Source organism: Psammomys obesus, unplaced genomic scaffold, assembly GCF_907164565.1.
Source record: "Psammomys obesus unplaced genomic scaffold, mPsaObe1.curated_primary_1811, whole genome shotgun sequence".
Taxonomy (NCBI): Eukaryota; Metazoa; Chordata; class Mammalia; order Rodentia; family Muridae; genus Psammomys; species Psammomys obesus.
The window spans coordinates 7430779-7455117 of NW_026591598.1; the positions used below are offsets into that span (position 1 = coordinate 7430779).

A 24339-nucleotide genomic window follows, 5' to 3' on the forward strand; every position below is an offset into this window, starting at 1 on the left:
ACTGAAAACAAGAGACACCAGCACAGTCCCAACAGCAGAAGGAAGCATGACACTCAAGGACTGGGCAGCCATTTCATTTCCACAGGGAGCTCAGTCCTTCACAGTGAAGCTTCCAGAAAGCTCAAGACTAAACTGAGAAGCCAGCAGTCAGCAACAGGTGAGGCAGCGTCCAAAGATGACAAAAGTAAAGTGAGGAGGGGCCCACGTTGCCTTTGCGGGGTTTTCCTTTCATTTTGGTGCTTCTTGAGTTCTGTCTTAAGCATAATACTCCTTTGACTCTGAGCATTACCACTTCCTTGACAGCCTGCCTACTATGCTTGCACATACAACTCTCTAGGCATCACCCCTCCCCCACCTTCAGGCTCAAACGTACAAATTGTTAAAACAAAGGTCCATTAAGGGAACCCAGGTTCAAAATGTCACAAACTAAGCTCTTATTTTCTGCCTTCCTGGGTCTGTCTGTATTTTGGAGCGACACATGATCCACCCAGTCACCAAAGGCACTTCATCTTCCCAAGGGTGCCTCCAAAACCCTAGCAAGGTATCTCTTCCCCCTCAGCAGAACCACTACACTGGTTCAAACCCTTATCTCTTAACCGGAATACTGCCTTAAGACCTAACCGTAACACAATCAAGCTCCATCAGTTGCCAGATCTTGACAACGCACGTCTGAACACAGCACCCCAAGTCTGCCGTGTCAGCTCCGTCCATACATGACTGTGGTGGTTTGAATGAGACGCGTTCCCCGTGGTCTCAGGTATTTGAACACTTGACCCTTGGATGGTGGTGGTGTTTGGGAGTTATGGAACGTTCAGAAAAACCTTGGTGGAAAAGGTGTGTCACTGGGGTGGGCTGACATTGCTTATAGGCTCACTCAATTCCGGTGTTCTCTCTGCTTTGTGTTTGAGGTGGAATGCTATAGGCAAAGCTTAGTGGGCCATGTGGTAAGATCCAGGACAACAGGAGTGCTGAGAGTAATGCAGACTGTGGGGGCCCAGCTCAAGAGGGGTTCAGAAGAAAACAAGGTCTCTATTAGCACCTGGTCTATCAACCATTTATGTAATACTTTGGCAAAAAAAAAAAAAAAAACCTGGCTGCCTTCTGCCTGTGCACTAAGAACTTGCCTGAGGCTAAGTTTAAATGTAATGAACTGATTCTTTAGTGGAATATTGTGCCTGTGGCATAGTTACTACCAATAACTTTTATGTAAATTTACAGTGGGGAAAAAAAAAAAAAGAGCAAGGGAGACAGAAAGAAATACAAAATGTACAGTTTGGAGAGAAAAAAAGCACTAGGCAATTTAATTGTATCTAAGGCATTGCTGAAAGAGAGGCTGAAGTTAATAAGGAGATTAGCACCATTAAGGGTCCACCCAGCTACGCTTCCCACGGGGAAAGGAGAAAGCCTAAGGAGCTGCTGCACCTAGAATGACCCTGCCCAGCACCTGTGCAATCCTGGACGCCACTGTCCCACTGTCCTAATCCCTTCCCTATGCTAGAAACCTGGAACCCATGCTATTTCATACCTTGTTGACTTTCTCTAGAATGCTCTTCTCTCCTTCGGGACCCTTCCTTTCAGACACAGGACACTCTACATATCTTTTTATTACAGTTGTTGACATCTGCTGGTTTCTAGCCACAGGGCTCATCCCATGACCCCTCCTCCTCAGAGACGAGATGAAGCAGGAAGGGTAAGCTGAGGAGAGTTGATGGAGGTTGGCCTCCGGTGGACTGGTTCCTGGGAAGGGGGTTCTAGAACACAGAAAAAGGCTAGGGAGTGACCGCCTTTGGTGGGAATGGCAAGATCTTCCACCCCCTTTTTCACATGCAGATAGAAAGGTTCGGTTTTCAAAGTTCTTAACAGCTGCCATCCGATCAACACTTCCCACAGCCATGAAATAACGGGGACATGATGGCAGTCTAAGGCCACATGTAGATATAAGACAGTCATCTTCCTTTAAAAAAAAAAAAAATCTAAGAAAGCCAAAGTTCTTGGCCAACGTTTTTAAACTCTAAGGAAAAACTCTGCAGGCCAAAGTGCTACAAGCAAGAAAGCCACTGTGTATGAGCCTCTCCAAGTTGGTCTGTCTGTGCGGGGGGGGGGCTGGTCTGAGAGACCACGCTGGGCAGCTTGGAACAAGCAGGCTCAAGCTGAAACAGTGCCATGAGCCTAGACTATAGAACCATTTTCAAGTCCTCTCGGCAGAGGCCAACGTGTCCATTCCTTCCCCTCAGGCATCAGGACTGGCGGTGAAGAGAATGGACCAGAAGAGGCTAAAAGGCAGGAGTGACTGGGCACCAGAGGAAAGTCCTATTTGATAAGACTTACGTGATCAGCCATGTGTAGTGAGAAACAGCATTGACCCAAGAAAAGGATTCCTGAGCCCACTTCCTAACCAAAGCATGCTATCTCGCTGCAAGACACGCCCGCCTCTGCTACCTGCCCCTCTCAGCCATATTACTCTAAAGATGGAGGCTCCTGCCATCACTTTGGTGGCAACTCGGCCTTACACAACGTGCTTCACCAATTCTGAGCACCCCAGATCCTTTCATCGGCAGGAACTCTCAACTTCTGTGCTTTTAATTTAAGAGAATTCATTAGTGATCACACTCTGAGAGCCTAGCCTAGTCACCCGCCTTCACGTCAGAAGACTCAGTGGACCACACAGCCCCTTGGACTCTGGGGACACGTGAGTCTTGATGAATTCTGCCTCCACTATTTTCAGATGTATGACCAATGCGGGTCACCCGACTTTCCCAGCCCTCGGTTCCCTACTCTGGGAAACAGGACTGTTTTGAGGATTGAAGGAGGAGATACTTAAGGCGCTTGGCACACGGGCTGCCAGAGAGCAGACATGCACTGGAGAGCGGTTTCCGCTCACTATAGATGCTGCAGTGGCCACCACTGCCCCGCTCGCCGCTGACCTGGCAGTGGGGCAGCCCAGGCGCTGGCTCTGAGTTTACATCTTCCCTCACCATCAAGTTCCGAGGTTTCCCTGTGGTTTGCCCCAACTGCAAACTACCAAGAACAAGAACCACTTTCCACAGGCAAGGCAGCGAAGGCACGGGAGAAACCGAAATCAGTGTGTGGGGCCACAGAGTCTAACCCCCTCTCACCCATCTGCCTCGGACACTGGCTACGCTCTTAGGCAACAGCAAATGTAAGGCCAGCTTAACCATTCTGTGGGGGTTTTAATGTGTGCGTGTTGGGGGAGGGGGAGTTGCAAACCAAATTACACTTCTTGAGAGGTCCCTCCAAACCTTAATTGTTCGTTGTTGTAATTCATTTAAAATGACCTGAATTTTACCAAAATAGCATCTCTAAGTATACATCAAGCTTAAAACACTTTAAAAGTTTCTTTCTAGCATGTTTTAGTAACATGGGCGGTGTGAGGACACATTATTGCTCTTCTGTCGGGGGGGGGGGGGGGGGGGCTGCCTACAACGCTTTCCCTCCGGTGTGGGTTCGGCGGTGGGCGCTGAAGTGGGAGCTGTTGCTGAAGCCTTTGCCGCACTCCGTGCACTTGTAGGGCTTCTCCCCCGTGTGAATCCTCTGGTGAATGATAAGGCTGGAGCTCTGATTGAAGCACTTCCCACACACTTTGCACTTGTACGGCTTTTCTCCCGTGTGGATCCGATGGTGAGTGATGAGGTTGGACCGGTCTCGGAAGAACTTGCCGCACTCGAGGCATTCGTAGGGCTTCTCCCCCGTGTGCACCCTCTGGTGGGTGACCAGCTTGGAGCGCTCGCTGAAGCACTTGCCGCAGTCCGCACACTTGTGTGTCTTCACGCCTCGGTGGGTCCGCTGGTGGTTGGACAGGCTGGAGCTCTTGCTGAAGCTCTTCCCACACTCGGCGCACTCGTACGGCTTCTCGCCTGTGTGGCTTCTTTGGTGGCTCATGAGGGCAGAGCTCTTGGAGAAGCACTGCCCACACTCAGGGCACTGACACGGCTTCTCCGCCGAGTCGCCGCGACGGCCTCCGGGCGAGCCCGCGCCCATGCTCACACCCGGAGGTTGGGTAGGCGTCTCCCATGTGGAATTTCTCCAGGGAACACTAGGAGACGGACTCTGGCCAACGTTCTCCACGAGCTCGTTATACTGCTCAGGAGTTCCTCCCGCGTGGCCCCGCTGATGCTTCCGTGGGTGTGGGCTCTGCATGAAGCTTTTCCCCCTCTCCCCACACTTGTGGGACTTTTCCCCTGCGTGCACTCTCTGGTGGGCGATGAGAGCAGAGTGGTCAACGAAGCTCTCCCCACACTCCAGGCAGCTGCGGGGCTTCTCCCCAGTGTGGGTTCTCTGGTGGGTATTGGGATTGGAAGAGTCACTAAAACCCTTTCCGTGGTCGGGACATTTGTGGGGTGCCTCCCCTGTGTGGGTCTGTTGGTGGGCAAAGAAGTGGAATTTCTGACTGAAGCCTTCCACGCGTGTGTCACATTTGTGGGGTTTCTCCATGAGGTACAGGCCTTGATGGTCAATGAGTTTTTCTAAGTCCTCCTCAGAGGAGTACTCTTCCCAGAGGACAGTACTTCTCCACTTGCCCTCATCCTCGTTCTCACGGTCCTCCCCCAAGGCATGAGGCTGCCCAACAGCTTCTGTGGTATATTCTGATAAGGCTCCAGGCCAATCCCCAAAAACATCCTGCTCTGAAATCTGGTCTTCATCCTCATGCTTCAGCTCAAAACCTGAGAGAAGAGACAGAACTGAGAGTTCTTTGTTTATTCACTGGTTAGCATTAACGTACCTATAGTCGTGTATTTTGTGACTTTGGCTAACACAGATTTGTACCTCATATCCCATTGCTTATAAATGTGACCAGCATGAAAGCTATCAAGTTTTTGTGTACACGAGTGCTTCTAACCCCTAAAAGCTGAGGAGCACGGTCTGGAATACAGTAACCCCACCCCAGCACCCATGAAGCCTGGCTCACCAACCCAGCCATTCCTCTGAAGTCTGTGTTCAATAATAAATAGCTCTCATCATCCTCCAGTACATTAAACAGACCCTGTGTCACTGTGGAATCAGTTCCACAGTTTCCCAGGTGTGTCCTGTCCCGGGAAGAGCAACATTGGCCACCTCGTGCAGGACAACACTAAATGAGGGATGACGGAATCTACACAATGCACGAAGTCTTTTCCTGTTTGATCTCGTTCATTCTTTTGGCTCAGAGACAAAGATAATATACCTGCTTCCTGAAGGGCTCTAGTAGGCCCAAGCATTGGCAGACATGGCTCTGGCAGGCCTTGCCCTTCTCCCTCATTCCCTCTGCCTTGCTAAAAACCGTTAGATTTCATTCCTAAAGCTATTTCCTAATTTGGCCACTTCCTCCCCCTGAGGCTGACTACCAAGGTCCAGCTATCAAAGTACTGAAGTCCAGCAATGAAAAGCCCCCTTTGGCTCACCTAATTAACATGCCCAATTAAAATTAAACACCTCATCCTAACTTGGAGCTCCCTCTTTTACTTTTATAAACTGCCATTTGCCTATGGGTCACGTCTGTCTCCTCTCTATCCAGAGGCAGTCCTTTTCCCCTCAGGAGCAAATATCCTTTTCTCCCTCATCCCTGTTCCTTTCCCCTTCTCCCTCATCCTCTGTCTCCTGTCTTTGTCTCTTATTCTCTGCCCTTTGATCCTCTGGGGCAAAGAACTCTCGTTTGCGCTGAGAACTTGGTCTTGGTGTGTCATGTGCCTGGTCCTTTTGGTTCCCCTCTTTGCACAAGGCCACCATCCAATGGCTCAGGCTCACCTGCACCTGGAGTTTGGGGATCTGGGGTCAGAGGTTTAATGGCATCTTCATCTTCCATCTCAGCCCAGCCTTCTTGGTCATCAGCCTCAGTACTGCTCTGCCCAGATCCAGGAAGACCTGTGGCATCTCCTACCATCTCCATGGCCCTGATCACATTCCGAGCCCTCATCAGGGAGTCCAGCTCCTCATAGAAGGGGCAGGTTCCTGGTGGATGGCTGCTCTTGGCTTTCCTGTAGCTTCGAAGAAGGTTTTTAAATCTGTAGCGGCACTGTTCCAGCGTCCGCAGGAAGCCCAGTGCACACAGCCGCTCCGCGATAGCCCGGTATACCTGGCTGTTTTGGTGGCAAGTGCGAAGCTTTTCGGAGAATGGCGACTCACTGAGAATTGCCAGAAAGGCCTTGGTCTCCTCGAAGCCCCAGTGCACACCTGCTGTCAGAAGTGAAGAGTTCAGATGTGGGAGACTTACCCAGGTCATTAGGACTGGGGTCACCTGTACTTCTAAATATCGAGAACACAGGGCTCAAAAACTGTCCAAGGACCTGGGAATATAAACTGGCTTCTCACAGATACATAGGAAAACCAGCCAAGGCATCCTCCCTCACCACCTCAAGAGACAGTCTCAAGGAAGGGGAGGAATAACTGTACCGTGACCTGCTCCCTTGGCTTAGGCTGACAAGCCACTGGCATCCATGAGATTCTCCCTGTATTCACTCAAAATACATCCCCTGTCTCAATTGTGAATTCTGCTTTCAGCACGTGGATTCTGAGAATCCCCAAGGATCAGATACAAATGGACCTATGACCAGGTGACACACCACAGCTTAGAATACCCCCTCCTCTCTGGGCCTGTGGAGGTAACCCACGGAGGCAGCTTGGGGTTGGGGTGGGGGCACATGAACACGAGGCAGGGCCTGGGCTCTGCTCCTGCCTGCCTGGCTCCAGAAGCTTCAGGCGGGCATCAGTGACGCTCCCTTTGTAAGGTTAGGTGCTTGGCACACAGGACTGTCAGGTCTACGCTCTCAGTTTCTCTACACTTCAGCATGCCACTCACTCTGACCCTAGACTTGCTACCTGTGAATTAACTGGCTGTTCTCACACACATTAAGAGGGACACAGCTATGAAAACAAAAGTTCACTCGGGTGCCACCTGGAAGCGTCATCAGTGACACACCTTGGAATCTCTCCCGGTCTAGCATCGCTTTGGAGTTATCTGCCCCTATAACTAAAAGACGTGGCCACCAGAGAAGAGAGCGTGAGTCAGAGGATGAAGAGTTGGCACCTTACTCTAGCGTCAGTGATCCGACTCCTAGTCTGAGCTCTAACCTTAGAAAGCAGCAGCCTGGTTGACATTTATCCAGTTAAATGCCATGTTCTTACCAATGCGGCTCTGGAGCAGGGCTGGGCCCCCTGAAATGCTGGACCCTTGAATAGATTCCTCAGTGGCCAGGCCAAAATCACTGCAGCCTTCTGTTGCTTCCACAGGCTCCCAGCTCCCTTCCTCTTGGTCATCCATCTCAGTGTCGCTGTCGCCCAGCCTGGGGAGCACCACACCCTCTTCTGGCCCACTCGTTCTTCTGATGGCTGTCCGAGCCCTCACCAGGGCCTCCAGCTCCTCATAGAAGGGGCAGGTCCCTGGGGGGTGACTGTTCTTGGCTTTCCGGTAATTGCGCAGAAGGTTTTTGACCCTGTAGCGACACTGCTCCAGAGTACGCAAGAAGCCCCGAGCCCTCAGCCGCTCTGCAATAGCCTGGTATACCTGGCGGTTCTGGTGACAAGTCCGAAGCTTTTCAGAGAATGGCGACTCACTTAAGATTGCCAGGAAAGTCTTGGTCTCCTCATAGCTCCAGTGAACACCTGACATCTTCATGTCCTCCCCATCCCACTGGCATTGTTCTTCCTGGGCTGATTTGTCTTGCTCACTGTCCAGGCTATCATCTGCAGTGCTCCCATTCCCACAGTTTGTAAGGCTCAGCCCCAAAGTCTCTGGTCCTCGCTCATGATGGGAGGTGACACTTGGCTTTGAAACTGGAACTCCTACGCAAAAGGAAGGACACACATAATTAGGCAGAAATGACCTACTGGATGATGTTTCTCTAAACTGTTCCTGAAACTCACATCCTTCTCTTCAAAGAGCTGATGAGAGAAATTCCCATGAGAGAAATGTCCCTGGAGAGAGGTGCCTAGAAGCGACAGGGCCCTCACTGAAAAGGAAAGTGACCTGCCGGCTCTTCATTTGCTGTTATGAAATATGTCATAGACACAGTGGCTACCATGGATCCACAGCTGACAAACACAGGACACCTCAAGCAACCCAATGAGACTCAACTCCACCGGAGGGAAGAAGGGGGGAAGGTGGTGGTTCTCTCTTGCTGGAAAATTTCTGACCTCCACTGACACTATCACTGTGAGATAAAACAAGACAAAACATGGAGCAAATCCTGACAGCAGGGGCAAGGAAAGAGAGAAGGGGAAGGGAAGGAGTGAGGGAGGAAGAGAAGTGGGAAGGCAGGGAGAGAGAGGAGGAGGAGAGAGGCAGAGAAGAAGGGAGGAAGAGAGGAAGGGAGAGAGGGAGAGAGAGAGAGTAAGTGCAGAGCCCTTAGGACAATGCTGAGCTAACATGTGGAGTGTCTGGGATACTTTGTCCTCTGGGCTCCTGACAATGTGAGGAGATACCATTTCTCAGCCTGTAGCTGGTCTACAAGACGAACTTCCCAGCAGTGCCTGGTCCTAACAAAGCAGAAAGCCCTTCCTTACAGTACATGTTTGAGGACAGCTAGATAAAGAGTTTGAATGTGAAGCCTTTTCAGGGTGCCCTAATTCAGCATTTCTCAACCCGTTCTTTTAAGCACCGCTGGGGTCCCACTATCCAGTGGGCAGTCCTCAAATTTCTGGCGTAAGCCTGTCATGAGCTGAACCTGTCACAGCCTTTTCTACTTCACCCCATTCCTGTGTCTACCCTCCCTCAGGGGAAGGGCACTTTAGCGTTGGCTTTCCCTATGGAGAGCCTTCACAGAGGTGTGCTGGTCACATGAGCTTTGAGCATCATGAAGCCTGTGCTCCTGACTTTTCTCCTAGCTTCACACATCAGTCTCATCAGCTCAGTTCACAGAAGTCTGCCCCCAAGAGGCAGTTCTCAATAGGTGCTGAATTTTTGAGACAGAGGGCTGCTGGGACTGATCTGGAACTATTATATATTCAAATGTTAATGCTTGGCCCCCATGCTCCTAATGAGCAAATTCTCACGTATCCAAAACGATGTGGTGTGAACAAACCTTCCCTCCCAACCTCTCCCTGATTGGCAAATAAAGTTGCCAGGGCAGAAGAGAGGTAGTCAGAGCCAAGGTTGGAGGGCTTTGGGCGGTGAAGAAAGACCATGAGAAGGCAAGAGGAAGGAGGAGAGAGGAGCAGGTCGCTGCTGGTTAGCACAAACTAAAAGCACGTGGCCAGGAAGAGCTCACTTTGAGGACTGGCATGATGGAGAGAAGCAGCCTAAATGGAAGACATGCACGAGTATTTATGGGAGCTTGGGCTGGGAAATAGACAAGACAGCTTAGACGGTTAATATCTGCCCAGCTCGAGTGCACACAGTAAGGCTGAGCAAGTCTAATAGGTTTCCATGTCTATTTACATAATAGCGGGCTAAGGAATAAATGCTGCCTTAATAAGTATATGAATCAATAATAAATACTGACAATCATTCATCCGAGGGCCTGGTCCAGTTCTGGGCCCAAGATGACTGCACCCAGGTCATGAGCCCCAGCAGAGGCCACTCTAGGAAGCAGCATGCAGCCTCGACTCCTACCCAGCAGACTCTCTGTAGGGGTGGCTACAAAGAGCCAGTCTTCTTCCCTTGAAAGTCCAGAGAGGGCAGAGGTTTGGTTCTGAGAAGTGGAAACTCCCCTCTGGGAACAGTGTACCGGAAATAAGCCAGCTGGGCCCTGGAGCAGAGCACACTTTCCTTACCCAGGCACACTCCGGTTCCACAATCATCTCCTGCAGGGTCCTCGCAGGGTTCCTCCTTGGCTTCTCTTCTGGGGCTCACGGTTTCCTGTGATACAACCAGAGAGGACTTTAAATATCACTGACATTTTAAAAGCAGCCTGGGACCCTGTCCAGATGTAAGAGAGATCAGGACAGTGCAGCAATGCCATGTGTGGGACATCACAGGCGGTGAGCACCAGCAGGCCCAGCAGGGCGAGGGCTCACACCCTATGCTCTATACCCCTTTGCTGAGGAGGCCATGGGTGGAAGGGGGTGCACAGCAAGAGGACAACAAGAGCAAGAGAAAACAGCAGTTTACCTGGGACTCGGCTGCCACCTCCCAATCTCCAGTGTTCTCTATCTTTGGATCAGTTGGGACTAGGGGTGTGAAGACAGCTGAAGAAGAGAATAACCCTGTGAGATGTAACTTTCAGTTCTCTAAAACCACTTCCTTCCCAAAGGTCATGCTGGGATCAAACCAAGGGTGTCCCATGCCCGGCCCACACTTGCCACTTCACCTTCCTTTCAAGGATGGGGCTCCTAAGCCGTTTTCAGTGATGCACCAAGTGTGAGGCGTCCGTCCCCACCCCGTGAGCAAGCACACATCCCACCACCACGCCGGGCAGCCCCTTTTGTATAACTCCAGCTCAGCATCAATGTCCACCAGACATCTATCCTGCCTTGTACCTTGAATTCTCTCCCTACCTCCCACCTCCCAAGCCTGACCCGTGGGAGGAACGCCTTCATTCTCTTATGTCCTCATATCCTTGGCACTCACCATTCTCTTTCAAGGACTGAGGTGGCATCTTGGAAAGGTCAGGGCATGTATCCTCCGCCCACAGTTTCCGGGGCTGTCCCTCAGGGCAGGGGGACCCTGGCTGCAGCTGGAACTTCCGATACTCCTCAGCTGCTTTGAAGGGCCTGGACTCTTCAGCACATAGCTCCAGTCCCTAGACACAAAGTCAGAGCTCCCAACCATCAGTTCCATAAGGTCCCTTGAGTAGGACAGGAATGGCATGCTGAGTGTGAACGTGTCCCACAGGTTAACAGACTCTCAAGACCCAAAGAGGGTTTCAAACACACTGGGAAGGCGACCAGACTGACCTTAATAAACAACAGCCTTTACACTACCAAATGAGTACTGTCCCGTTGAGCCCTGGGAGGCTAGTATTTCAAGCAGGTTCAAAATGTTCTTGGGTCACAGAAACAAATTACATAAAATTTTGTGCTATTACAAGTTATTACAAAAAATTGATAAGGCTGCTGGCCTCTTGAGTAGTTATAATCTACAGAGAAACTACATGACTAGACCTGATGACAATCCTTACGCTCCAGCTATTGCTATACCAAAGATTCAAATGGGTCGGAACTGTCAACACAGAAAAAAAGCAGATTCAAGTGACAATGAAGATACATGAAACGACCATGATCTCGTGTTTCTAAGTCCGGTCAGTAAGAAGCTCAGAAGTCACTGCTCCACCTCAGCAAGAATAAGGTAAACAAACAAAACACTCAAAGCTCTTAGATCCAGCAGAGCAGTGGGGCCACGCCACATAGGCCTGCCCTCAAGCTGGAGAAGAGAGGTAGCCACCAAAGTGGAAACCTCCTGCAGGGACCATGCGGGAAGGAAAGCCCGACAGCATGACTGACAACACGCTAAAGGCACAGTGCAGTCCAGCTGAGAGTCCGGCTCCAGGACACCCGGTCACTGAGAGCTTTCAAGTTTTACTTCCAAGATTTCTACCCTTTGTCTGTGGGGGACAGGGACAGGACCCACTGTGAAACACACCAGTATACTCAGTGAAAGGTGCCTATCTCTGAGGAAACCATTTTGCCAGAGCATAACCTAGTTCACATAAAGGAGCCACACAGATGGAAGCACCACCGGAAGCCTTTTCTGGAAGCCTGCCCCATGCAAGAGAGGATGACAACTGAGAAATACTAATGGATTTTAGAGTCCAGGGCACAAGCTAATCACAGAGCTACCGACTTGCCCCTAGACATACTCTGCCACTACATTACAAAAGACTCATTTACATAGCTCCTTCCACCCGAGACATCATGTGCCACCTTTTAAAAGAGGTGAGCAACAGTTTGAAGAGAATAAGTGTGAAAACCAGTACCAGATAGCAGGAAGCTGGTGTTAGCAAACCACGGAACTTAAAAATGGTAACCCAAGTGAAGAACTACTCACCTTCATTGTCAATGGTCTGGACACACTAACTAGCCGGTGACACTCATCTGCAATCCCAGCAGCTGGAAAGCTGAGGCAGGAGGATTGCAAGGTTGGGGCCAGGCTGGGTTACACTGTAAGACCTTGTCTCAAAGACAGGTAAATAATAAATAAGAAAACAAACAAATAAACCAGCAAACTGAACAGCCATGATTGTACAAAAATAAGACCCAACTATATGCTATACACAAGAAATCCACTTTAAATATAGAGATACCTTATAGATAAAAAGTAAAGGAGGAAGGCAGAGATTCCAATTTAACCCTAAGCAAAAGTGAGAGGGCTGAGGAGAGGCCTCGGTGGTTAAAATTCTTGACACACAAGCAGAGACCAGAGTTCAGGTCCCCGGAGTCCATGTCAATATGCACAGTAATCATGATGACCTATCTGTAATGCCAGCTTCAGAAGGCGAGACAGGAGATCCCAGGAGCAAGTCAGCTAGCAAGACTGGCCGTAGCTGTGATCCCTGGGTCTGACTGAGAGGCTCTGCTCAATGAATGAGGTAAAAGTGATGAAAGATGACTTCTGGCATCAAGTTCAAGCCTCCAAGTGTGCATGAGCACGCACACAGACACACACGTATAAGCACGCCCCGCATACATGCAAATATACATATACACAAATGCACAGCACACATATGCACATGAGGGGGGGAGAGAAAGTGAGAGGAGCTGTATTAATTTCAGAACAGCAGACCTCAGGGCAAGAGAAGTTCCGAGGGATAAATGGCTTTATGAAGTGATACAGGGGTCACTACTCGACAAAGGCATAGTGATCCTCAATTCATGTATTACGCAGACCTTAATCCCCCGCTCTTCTAATGACACAGTCCAAAGCTGACACAACCACAGGAGAAAAGGAGGACTACAGTCGGAGACATCGGCAGTGCTCTCGGAACAGACAAAACCAAAGACAGTTGAGCTGAGGAGTGTGTGGAGGGGTGTTAGATTCATTAGTGGGGCAAAACGGGAGAGGCAGCACTGACTTCTGTAAGGTGGAGCTTCTGTCAACAGAAGGCAAGCTCTGTCCTCCAGCTCTCGAGCATCGTTCAATGCCAAGGCAGGCCACATTCCAGGCCACAAAACACAGCAAGCCAATTTGAGAGGGCAGAATCATGACATGTGTGCTCTCAGATCACATGGAAGCAAATGAGAAAGACGGCTGGAAAATCCCAACATACTTGGGGTTCAAACAATATACAAGTAATTATTTGAGTGAAAGAGCAAATTCCAAGAGAAAGCTTTAGAGGTGACCTTCATTCACTTTGTATTAAGGTGTATCCCTTTGTATTTGTTAACTGCTGACCCAGACACTGAGCTAAATGCTAACAGATTCCGGTACTGTCATTATTATTGTACCTTCTGTCTCAGTGCTGTGTAAAAATTGTTCTCCATCATCTCTAATTGGTCAATAAAGAGCTGAACAGCCTAGAGTGGGCAGGAGAGTTGAGGCAGGATTTGCAATCCCAGTGGGGCAGGGAGTCCCAGGTGGAGCAGAGAGAGAAGGAGGTCACTGAACCTCAGGGAGGTGACCGTGGAGAGGTTGCCGTGAGAGAGTCTCACGGAAGACAAAGTCACGGGGAAAGGAAACCCAGAAAAGATGCCGTGACTTTATTTCTTTTCTCTGTTTTAGAAGTGTTCAGCCTTTGCTCAGATCTCAGGGTGTCGTCTGAAAACCTCCAGCCTGACTTCTCATTTCGCAGATGAAATATCAAAAAAGCCTTGATTTAAATCAGTGCACCTCTCAGGGCCTCACGTCCTCCACCTTCCAGCTCCAAAGTCCTGAGGTTTCATGGTTTCCTCTCTGGCACCTCAGGCAAACAGTTGGCTTCTTGAAAGAAATCACCCGGGGATGGAGTAGACTTTTAAAAGGCATGAGCTCAAGCTCTGCTCTCTGACTTGAAATGGTAGCTTTCTCCCGGTCGGTATGAAGCTTGCGAGCTTTCCCTCCCCCCTTGCCCTACTCTCACATCTGCACAGAGCTTTACAGTTAGCCGTGCCATTCACAACACAGGTCTTTTCAAACACAGAATCCTCTCAACCAAATGTGCTCAAGCATGAGGCCATGCTGTCTGTAACAGTGGAGAACTGAAAGGTTTTGAGGTGAATGTTCTGACAGGCTGCCCTGGCCTGAAGCCAACCACCCAACCACCGGAGCTGACTGCACAGGGCAGCTGCAAGCAGGGTCCAAATTCTGTGTCACAGAAAAGTTACATACTGTATCAGAGGCCCTCAGAGTGGCTTATAAACTGTTAAGACTCTGAATATTGACTCCAGAATGCCACGTGCCCTGTGGGCCCTACCACTCACAAATTCGGACGAGTTACTTACCTCGCTGTTAACTCACTTGCAAAAACAGCAAGAGGAGAACCTGCCTTGTCAGGCGGCAGGGGGTGCACATAAAAGGGTCGCAGACAAACCTGGTACATGGTGGGTGCTCACAGATTGCCAGTGAATGCCTTACCTGAGCCTCATACTCAGAGGTATTTGCATTCCACGTTTGCCGAGGAGGCAGGCATCAGTTCTGCAGTGGACATAGTATGAGCGTGAAACCCAAGGATCAGGGTCCAGGGTCTGGCTCACTCCCCGAGGAACCTCTGCAAACCATCTGATTCTTAGAGCCCTCATCTACAAACTGGGGACAGTGATACTATTTCTGTGTGTGTGCTGCTGCTATAAGCTTTGAAAGGAATCCAAGTATGTATGAGGACATGTTAAACATAACACAAAATGCAGATTAGGCATGAGTGGTACTAGGAGGCAGCTTCAATGATGGTTAGGCTTACAGCCTCCAGTTAGACTTTTCCAAATACAAATTTTGGCTCTACAATCCAGTAGCTAGTGATTTTGACCAAATTACCTCTTTTCTTTGCCTCCATTTCCTTACTGGTAAAACTAGGCTAACAGTACTGGCTTGCTGTATTAAACTGTGGTAGGATTAAATGAGCTAATACAAGCCAAGCAGTTAGAATGCCACCTGCTTCACAGCAGGAGTCAATAAAGAGCAGTTGCTCAATGATTACTATCATAGTGACTCGGGGACAATTATTAACTCAATTCCAGGCCCTCTACCTTGCTCAACCAGCATCTTGTGAAACGGACCTTCGGCCTCACCTGCTGCCCGGTAGCCCAGGCCTCTCGGTGCCAGTCCTCTACCAGGGCCACCGCCTCCTCCCCGCTCTCAGGGTGCCGTGCCTGAACCCAGGTCTGCACCTCCCTGGGTAAGATGGACAGGAACTGCTCCAGCACCAGCAGCTCCAGGATCTGCTCTTTGAGGCGGATCTCAGGCCTCAGCCAACGACAGCAGAGAGCCCAGAGCTGGCTGAAGGCCTCGTGGGGTCCTGCTGCATCCTGGTACTGGAACTGCCTGAAACACCGGCGGGAAACCTCAAGGCCAGGGACAGTGTCAGGGGCCTCCTCCTGGGGTTTGGAGTCGGTTTCCCACAAGTCCTCCTCCAGTTTCACAATGAAGAAGCCTTCGGGCTCTGGTGCTGGGGAGGCCACAGCCATCATCTGGCCTGAGTGCTTCCCTTCCACTGAGCTGTCCTCATCCAGAGGCTTTCTGCATTGACAATGTGTCCTTCAAGGGACTCCTGCGAGGGACTGCTCCCCAAGACTGTGAAGGCAAAGACAAGGGACACAGTGAGTGAGAGGGCCCAGAGCATCGCTTTCCTCACATACTCATACCTTCCACAACCTGTGACAGGCACAAACAGATTCAGAGACACTCCTTCGCAAAAGGCAGGAAGTGGGTCCGTGACCGGGCACCCAGCTCACTTCACAAAAAGAAAGCACCATGCTGCATACTTTGGGACACATCTAAATGTTTAATCCAAGAACCCTGGGCCTCTGCGCTTTGGCCCTAGTGTGGCCTTCTTTCCTTCTACACCATGCCCAAAAGCTAACCTGTACTCAAGCTGGGTTCTGAGGGTCCCCTCCTCCATGAGAACTGCCTTCTGATACTTGACACTTGGTGTTCCTCTACGGATGGTCATCTTGCAAAATCCCTCTCACTCTCTGGCCATCCCACACATCTGATATTATTCACCATCTTTAAACAGAAGTTTCTCAGAACTCCAGCCAAAGCTCTCTACAGACCTCATGACTCCATCGTTTCTACCTGACTATCCCTAGACACCTCGTATTTGATGCATCAAAACTGAATGCACCAGCAGGTACGATACCCACAATCCCAGCTATTGGGAGGCCGAAGCAGGAAGATCCTAAATTCAAGACTAGCCTGAGCTACAAGAGCAAAACTCTGTCTCAAAAACCGAAAATCCAAAAATAAGTAAGTAAATAATAAAACCCTGAGTGTCGCATCTTTTAATGGCAAGCCCCTCCATCTTTTGGAGCTCTCCATTCAGTGCAAGGTATCATTTTCATCATCCTTTCTCCTGGGTGTCACACCTTGCTCATCCTGATGACCTGTCCACCTGACTCTTACAGCCTCAGTGCCACAGAATCATCCCAAGTCTTCCTGAACATACTCTCCCAGTGCCGTACCAGGCCCTCTCAATCACCCTACCAAGCCCTAACCCACAGCCAACCCACAAAACGCCCGACTACCTGCTTCAGCTGCCCGGCCTGAAGCTCCTCCCCATTGCTCCCTGAACCCTCGACAGAGCCACCGCCAATCCTTTCTAGGTCTCTCCTCAAACTACACATTTCCCGAGGCCTTCCCGTTCCCTGAAACAGGACCTGTTTTCAGCCACCAGCTTCCGTGGCATCTGACGCTCTCCCCTGCAACCGTGATCACCCAACTGTGATTATCACTGTGACCACACCACACAGTGCTCCACACACGGGGAAACACAACAGTGACGCTGTGAATGGTGAACTCCTGAGGACGGGATCACACTCGGCAAAGGACAGTCGCTTTCCTGCCCATGTCCAAAGGGGTCCTTTCTGCCTGACTTCCACCGTTCCATGACACTGTCTTCTATAACACACTGTAGAGACACGTGAATGTTGGCACCCAAGGAGGGTACAGCCTCCCTGATGACACCCACACTGGGTTCTCTTAGAAAACAAGCTCTTCACGGCAAGTCTAATGACATAAAACACACCCAGCTGAAGGAGACCACTGGCTGTATCTAAGCTAGAATGGCACAGCAGAAGCCAGAGGGCAAGAGTAATGGCATTTTGTAATCTGGGCCATCTGACTGGGCTGTAGGGAAACAAGGCAAAGGTAACAGGAAAGTAGAGGCTGGCCATAAGATGTACATGTACTTGAGAAGATGCTTAGAGAACCACACGTGGCCACCGGGCGACTCCTGGCTCCTCCTGCTGCTGCCAAACCACTTGTCACTTCCTTCAGCAAGAGTTCCTTGGTGTGCCCTTGTCATGCTCCACCCCCATCCTGAGAACAGGAGTTCTCCAAACAGCTGATACACACCTCGGAGAAAAACTGTCCATCCATGCTTTGTAACCACCTGTCCCCTACACTGGACAATGGCACCACACTGTGTCGCGGTACCCAGCCTCAGAGATGATAAACAGTAGGGCCATTAATGAGTTTACTTGCCTGGTGTTAAATATATAAATCTGTTAAGTAAGAAGAATGTCCATGATTTACATTAAAGAGTTAACATTTCATAACTTTTTTATAAAACACGTCTTCCTGACGTGCTAACCCAAACACCTATCTGTTACTGTCACACACTCTGTGAATACAGGCATTCACAGAGCACCCATTATGTACCCTGCACTATACTGGGAGCTACAGAGCCAACAATAGCTGGGACAGACAGTCCCTTCGGCCTTCACGAAAGTTACAGTCTAGAGGCAGACAGTAAGTCGGCAAGCAAAGACTCCTATGCTTCTGCACACAGGGGACAGCCATCAGGCAACCAGCAGCCACCAGTCACAAAGCCAGAGCCTAGGACGTCTTCTGGGGGAGAGATCCCGAAAACCTCCAAGGTTCACTTCAAACAGATGTCAGAAACCCCTGGGGGAATCATATATCAATCTTCTCCATATGGAGTGCAGACACCGTGGGGGAAGGGAGGCCAACACGGTCAACCAGGAGCTGGGTGAGGGCATTCTCCAGGCCTGAGGCTGCCAGGAGCATACTCAGACCTCCAAGAGGGTGCCTTTTATTGGCACTAAGTACAGGGCTAAGCATTCTCCATCCATTTTGCATGGAGCCCTCCAGGCAAGGAGGCGGAGGGCCATTAGTTCAGAGCTGAATGTCACTGACCTGTAACACCCGCAACACACACAGACTAGCGAAAGAGCCCTATTTGACACTCAGTGGGTTCCATCCGTATCTGTTCCAAAGTGGGTCTGTGGTGTTGATCCCAATGTCTCTGCTACTCTCTGCCTGCTTTTAGTTTCTGGAGCCTTTCTTGACGCTGAATGCAAGTGGGGTGTCATTCCTACGACATTCTCCCAGACCAAAGTCAATTCTTCTGTCTCGTGTTCACACTAGAAAACCTGGCTGTGTTATTGAGCTCGTGCAAAGACAGAGTACTGACCGCAACAGCTCCTCACCAAAGGACTCCCACGCTGTAGTGAATAGGGAGAATGAGCTTCTGAAGGGTGGGGCAGAGGGAGATGGGGAGGAAATGGGGGAAGGGGGTGGGAGGGGAGTCTTGTGTTATAAAGCCATCAAGTGGCTGAGTTAGGACCTAGGCCTAGGTCAGTCTTCTCCCATCATTTTACTTAATCGCATCACATGACCTCAGACCTGCTAGGATTATGCTATGGGAGATGGAAAAGACTGTCAAGGAAAGAGAGAGAAGACAGACTCTAGGCCCACTTCTGCCTCTCAGCTGCTGGGTGACTGTGCAGGTCAGGCGGCCTCCTGCAGCTGGCTATCTGAGCCCTTGCCCCAGGCTAACTTGTTATAAAAGGGGTGGGGGCAGAATAAGCAGCCAGTGAAACTGTGAAAAGTAGATTGGGTAGGGGCTGTGACTAACCGTGATACCCTGAGGGGGATGCGGGCCCAGCATTTTCCCAGTTCTTCTGCCTTTGCAAGAGAAACTAGACCTCGGGAGTTTAAATGCTGACAACAACCAGAACTGTTGCGGATGCCACGAGGATTCAGTACGTCATGATGGCAGACTTTGCCCCACGTGGGCAGCCACTATGTCTCCTCTTAGCTAAATAAATCATGAAGGTACCTCCCAGTACTCAGAAAGAGGTGGGAGGGGCGCAGACTCTGCAGATGATGAGGGAGAGGTGCTCAGCCAAAATCAGGGCCACCAGAATTCATTGTATGAAATTCTCAGATTTAATTAAAAAACAAACAAACAAAAAAACCTTTTTTAAGAAAAAATTAGGCCCCCTTAACCATGGAGAAGCTGAGCAGGGCCTTGGCTCCTGAGGCACTGAAAGTGAATGTGGACATGAGCTCTCTTTCCCACCTGCTCCTGCAACAATAGAAAGACGGGAGAACATTCTCCCTGGGACCTGGGAAAAGACCAGATCAGTTGGTCACCTCCAAACAGGAAGAAACTGGGAGCTGCGGATGGTTGTCAGTTCTACTTGCTGACAGTACAAGCTGCGGCTTCAGGCAGGTGAGACGTAGGCTGGGGACAGCAGGTAGGCCCTGGGGGTTGGGGGGAACTATCTGGAGCAGTCTGCTGAGGAACGCCTTCCATGTGGTTACATGGCTGCAAGGAAGGCCTCAGTAAAAGCAAACGGCAGCACTCACCGCTATGTGTTGACCACCCCTGTCCTTAAACTCCCAGCAGCCTCAGCTTACAGTGGACATAAATGTCAGAAAAAAAGACCAAAGCTCATAGCCCTGGAAGCCCACAGCCACCTTCAAGCATGGTCTAACAAAGCTCGTCCTGATGGTCTCTAGTCCACATTCACCAAGCATCTACTCATTTGCTCAACCAACATTAGGTGTTTACTGTTCTGGGAAATGGAGGTGAGCTAGACACTCTCTGTCCTGCTAATGCTATCTAGTGGAAGAGGGGAAAAAAAAAGTCAGATAATTATATTAATCAAACATGGTATCAGTATGATTTAGAAGCTGGGAAGTTGGAGGTGACATTTTGCTTAAAGGAGTTCAACAGGGGTTACCTGTTGAGTTGGTTCCTGAGTGCTCCTTTGCACCAAGAATGGGGGATGGGCACAGCAGAGAGACAGGAGAGCAATAGTGGAGAACCAAAATGGTTCCAGGAAATGGGGAAAAGTTAGCGGAGGAAAGTGGGCTGCAAAGGGAGTCAGGAAGAGCCTATAATATCAGATTTCACTCAACACGTGCTGCACGCCAGGGATGGGTTCCAAGCTGGAGAAAGGAAGGTACAATCGGACTTGAGGGTTAAACAGATCACAGGTTTGTCAGTGCTGGATAAGTGAAAATGTGGACACTTCTGTAGAGACCCTCAGAAGACAGAGGTGATTTTAAGAGAGACTACAGACATGGCAAGATGTGAAATGCAGGAGGAATTGCTGGTGAAACAGGTGGGCCAGTCGACGGTAGATGGATCACGAGATAAGGATACCTTTCACTACCATCAGGAATGAGGAAAGAAGAACAGATTTGGGGCAAAACATAATAACCAGTCCCATCACAGATGACCATGAACTCTGGTGTGGAGAATGAAGCATTATTTTAAGGTCAAACTTCCAGCTCGGCCTCTCCACTTCTTAGCCAGAGCCCTGGACAACTCTCTCCCCAAGCCTGTCGGTGCTCTCCATACCCTATGGTGACTTCCCCCACGGCCAAAACGCAATCCTATCGCCTCACCTGCCGACCTCTGTAAGACCCGCCTCACTGCCCGCCCCTCCAACTCACTCTTCGTCCAAACCCCTCGGTGACCCTTGCCCATCTCCTGACGCTGAATCCTTTGCCCGCCCCTCGAGACACACACACACACACACACACACACACACACGCACACACACACGCACACACGCACACGCTGCTGCTTCCCCCACCCCCTCATCTTCCCAGGCCCACCCCAGGGTATCACCACCTCCTAAGCCTCCATCCCAGCGCCTGAGTCTGAGCTGTACCCCATCCGCCACCCAGACTCACCCACCGAGACACCCACTTCACAACAGGGCGGAAGTGCTCCCAGGTTCGTGCAGGGAATGCTGGGACGCGGAGTCCTGACGCCGTCAGCCCGGGCACCGGGTTTCCGAAACCACAACTCCCAAAAAGCATTGCGCGTGCACCGGCGGTCAACTCCCCGTATCGGCCGCCTCTCAGATGACGTCAACCGATGAGTGCGCCATCGTCTCACGAGCTCTGGCACCGGAACAAATCTGGCAGGGTCAACGCCTGGGAGCGTAGCCCCGGTACGGTTCTGACTCTTTCCATTGGTTCTGCGGTGACGGTACCGTCTAGTAGGTGGAGTCTGGAGTAGAAGTGGGTGGGGCCTGCTGCTGACTCGCCGATGCTCGTATTGAGATGGAGAGAGCAGGGAAAAGTAATGGGAAAGGAGAGAGGCTGACGACAGTGACCATCTGTTGGCAGGAGAGAGTTGTACAGTTATAACCACAATTTCCAATTCACGGGTTAGCTGATTGATTTGGAAGAGTTCTGTACCCAATTTCTTCACTTGTAAAATAAGAACGACAATAGCATCCGTGTCACAGGTTTCTGAGAGGCGTCAGTGAGACATTAAACCTAGAACTGTTAGGTCAGATCCAGTATCCAACAATGGATAGCAGCTCTTAGTCATTATTATGTAAATCAGTTTGTAAGAGCTTCCAACACCTCGTGGGTGTTGGAAATATGTTAATCCTTGTTGCCGAATAATCTTAATATAATATATGGTTGCTCTGTACCACTGTCCTGGCTAGTTTGATACCAACTGGGCACAAGCTAGAGTCATCAGACAGATGGGATCCTCAGTTGAGAAAATGCTTCCGAAAGATGGGCTGTGGGCAAGCCTGTGAGACCTTTTCTTAGTGATTGATAGGGGGAGAGAGGGGAGGAGTCAGCTGATTGTGGGTGGGGCCAACCCTCCGCTGGTGATCCTGGTTTCTATAACACAGCAGGCTGACCAAGCCAGTGAACTGTGTCCCTCCGTGGCCTCTGCCTCCAAGTTCCTGCCCAGTTTGAGTTCCTGTCCTGGCTCCCTTCAATGACAGACTGTGATGTGAAAGTGTGAGCCAAATAAAGTCTTCCTCCCCAAGTTGCTTTGGTCAGGGTGTTTTGTCATAGCAATAGTAACCCTAAGATAACATCTGCAAATACTCTTGGGGCAATCTAACAGGAAGCTGGAAATGTGGGTTTTGTAGTCGGGCATAGGTCCAAATCCCAAATCTGATACTCCTATCTGTATGTCTTTGAGAAAAAACAAACAAACAAACAAATAAACAAACCTCCATCCAGTTTGTCTTTGATTTTTTTTTTTTTTCAGCTGTAAAATTGAGGTGACAGAACAGAACCTACATCTCAGGGTGTCAATGCAGGGCGAATGCGCTGTTAAGTCACTAGCTGCAAAACCTCAAGCACAGCGCGAAAGCCTCTCCTGTGCACTCCTGTGCACGTGTGTTTGTGTGGTAGCTGCACCGGGCATGCAGGTGGGCATGCTTGTGGGGCCTGAAGTCTATATGCATGCCATTCATGGAGCGTTCTCCACCATGTTTCTTAGAGCTAGGGTCTCTCACGGAGCCTAGAGCCCAAAGATTCAGTGAGGTTAGCTATGAGCTCTGGGAATCTGCCTGTCTTTGCCTCCCCATCCCATTCCCCACTTCTGACGTTACACATGGCCCTGACACTCGGTACTTTTATATAGATGCTGGGGACCTGAGCTGAGACCCTTATTGGTCCTGTGGCAGGCACCTTATCAACTGAGCCTTCACTGTCCTCATCTGGGGGGGGGGGGGCGTGAATGATAATGGTGAAATCTTCCTTTGACGGTCGTTGAGAAAAAGTAGGTGAAGTGTGTGAAGAGCTTGTCTCCTTCCGGGTCCTCAAAAAGTTGAATGAGTATTGGCTGTAATTTTTATTGAGAGCTACGAAACTTGGGCAAATGGAAAGAAAGGGCTCTCCACATTAGCCAGTGTTACATTTAGGGGAATTTTACACTTTAGTTTTAATAACTTGCTTCGGATTCCTTAGCTAGAAACTACATTCTGACTTTTTTTTTTTTTCTTTTTCGAAACAGGGTTTCTTTTTGGGGTAGCCCTGCAAGTCCTGGAACTTGCTCTGTAGACCAGGCTGCCCTCCTCACAGAGATCTATCTGGCTGCCTCTGCCTCTCGAATTCTGGGATCAAAGGCATGTGCCACCACTGCCGGGCTTCTGACTTGCTTCTTAATATACCACATGATTTACTTTGTCTATGTAACGCATTGGTATTCACAGGTCACATTCAGTTGTCCCCGCAGCTCTTTGAGGTTGGTGTTCTTACCCCAATTTACAAAAAGGGCTGTGGGCTTAGAGATATAATTTATCCTGTTCAATATCACATACACAAAAGTACCTAGAATTTAAACCCCTAGAAGTTCCCTTGCTCTCTGCCTGACCTTTCATGAAGAAGAGACCACAGGTGAAACGAGGAGAGGACTTGGAGTAAACCCTGGAGCAGTGAGGAGGCCTGAGGAGGCAGAGTCGTTGAAGAGACGGTTGGGGTCTGGAGGTGGCAAGACAGCTTTGCAGGGTCCGGCGACACCCTCACATCAGATGGAAGTAGTGTACAGAAAGAAAAAGACACCATTAGGCCACAAGAGGGCGCCCCTCGCCCTAAATCCAGCCTGGAATTGTAAGGCATCTCTCAGCCTTTGTCTAAAACCTGGCATTTTATTACAGAAGTGGAAATCCCGGCCAGAACCAGCCAGGGTTCTGTCTAGCGTGGCAGCACTGGTACAGTAGCCTATTTTTTCAGCTGGCAGGATTATGCCCCAAGGATGAAGATGTCAATCTTCCTCTTTGCTCCAGGACCCCATCTCTGAACTTTAAGGATTCTGGGAGTAAAACACACTTCCAGAGCATGTTTCCAACATATGGATATTTGCTTATAAATGATATTTGCTTATACATTTAGCCTGTAGTAATATAAAACATCATTTTAATTTTTTTAAAGATTCTTGTGTGTGTGTGTGTGTGTGTGTGTGTGTGTGTGTGTGTGTGTTGGGGTGGGTATGTGCCAGTACCCTCCGAGGTCAGAAGGTGTCAGATCCCTGAAACTGGAATTATAGGTGGTCGTGAGCAACTGCCCCAAAGCGGCTTCGTGACTGCGAGTTCCGGGGCTCTTCAAGAACAGAATGGATTATTAACCACCGAATATGGATTATTAATCCAGACCTGAAATAAACTTCTGCCGGGCGTGGTGGCTCATACCTTTAATCCCAGCACTTGGGGAGGCAGAGGCAAGTGGATCGCTGTCAGTTCAAACACGTGTAATGAGTTGGTAAGTGTTTTCTTTCTTTCTTTCTTTCTTTCTTTCTTTCTTTCTTTCTTTCTTTCTTT

The 24339-nt window shown here is 49.9% G+C and overlaps 1 protein-coding gene across 5 annotated transcripts; it reads right to left on the reverse strand.

Moving 5' to 3' along the window:
- Window positions 1-1220: 1220 nt before the first annotated feature.
- Window positions 1221-21003, reverse strand: Zscan20 (zinc finger and SCAN domain containing 20). Of its 5 annotated transcripts, none has more exons than XM_055611184.1 (8): window positions 20954-21003; window positions 15058-15571; window positions 10502-10673; window positions 10043-10119; window positions 9706-9790; window positions 7120-7776; window positions 5743-6171; window positions 1221-4682 (listed from the first exon to the last, which is right to left on the reverse strand). In XM_055611184.1, exons 2-8 carry the CDS (start codon window positions 15466-15468, stop codon window positions 3439-3441), a joined length of 3075 nt encoding a protein of 1024 aa, XP_055467159.1. In that variant the 5' UTR covers window positions 15469-15571; window positions 20954-21003; the 3' UTR covers window positions 1221-3438. The 5 variants fall into 5 exon arrangements, with proteins under 5 accessions (XP_055467159.1, XP_055467162.1, XP_055467161.1 ...); XM_055611187.1 differs by having other exon boundaries at window positions 15070-15571; window positions 20970-20997; XM_055611186.1 differs by having other exon boundaries at window positions 5743-6168; window positions 20970-20997.
- Window positions 21004-24339: the final 3336 nt, after the last annotated feature.